At 42.0% G+C, this 207-nt stretch overlaps 1 protein-coding gene across 4 annotated transcripts in view; it reads left to right on the top strand.

Annotated features, from left to right (window-relative positions):
* SIRT1 (sirtuin 1) overlaps positions 1–207 on the top strand; it is a 21,363-nt gene that overhangs the window by 15,429 nt on the left and 5,727 nt on the right. For all 4 annotated transcript variants that reach the window (XR_004841732.1, XM_035892546.1, XM_035892545.1 and 1 more), the window contains exon 7: positions 170–207. Coding sequence is in view for 3 of the 4 variants with exons in the window: in XM_035892546.1 (XP_035748439.1) it covers positions 170–207 (38 nt within the window). In the remaining variant the exon portion in view is untranslated. The remainder of the gene's footprint in view (positions 1–169) is intronic.

Genomic DNA, 207 nt, shown 5'->3' with positions numbered 1-207 from the left:
GGCTAGAGGAAGAAATGTACTTGTCTGTACATCCACAGAAAAATGAAATGAGGAAATATCGCTGAAACATCCTTGTCTATTGCCAAAATAAGTCACTGTGAATTGCTAAAATCTGAGGGTTTCAAGGGTGCAGCCTTGAATCGTAGTAATGGAAGCTGTTCTAATGCAGGTTGTACCCAGATGTCCCAGATGTCCACCTGATGAACC

The sequence above is a fragment of the Egretta garzetta genome, unplaced genomic scaffold, assembly GCF_000687185.1.
Source record: "Egretta garzetta isolate BGI_Z169 unplaced genomic scaffold, ASM68718v1 scaffold204, whole genome shotgun sequence".
Taxonomy (NCBI): Eukaryota; Metazoa; Chordata; class Aves; order Pelecaniformes; family Ardeidae; genus Egretta; species Egretta garzetta.
The sequence above is the reverse complement of the archived record's forward strand: the minus strand, read 5'-3'. Positions and strand labels throughout refer to the sequence as shown.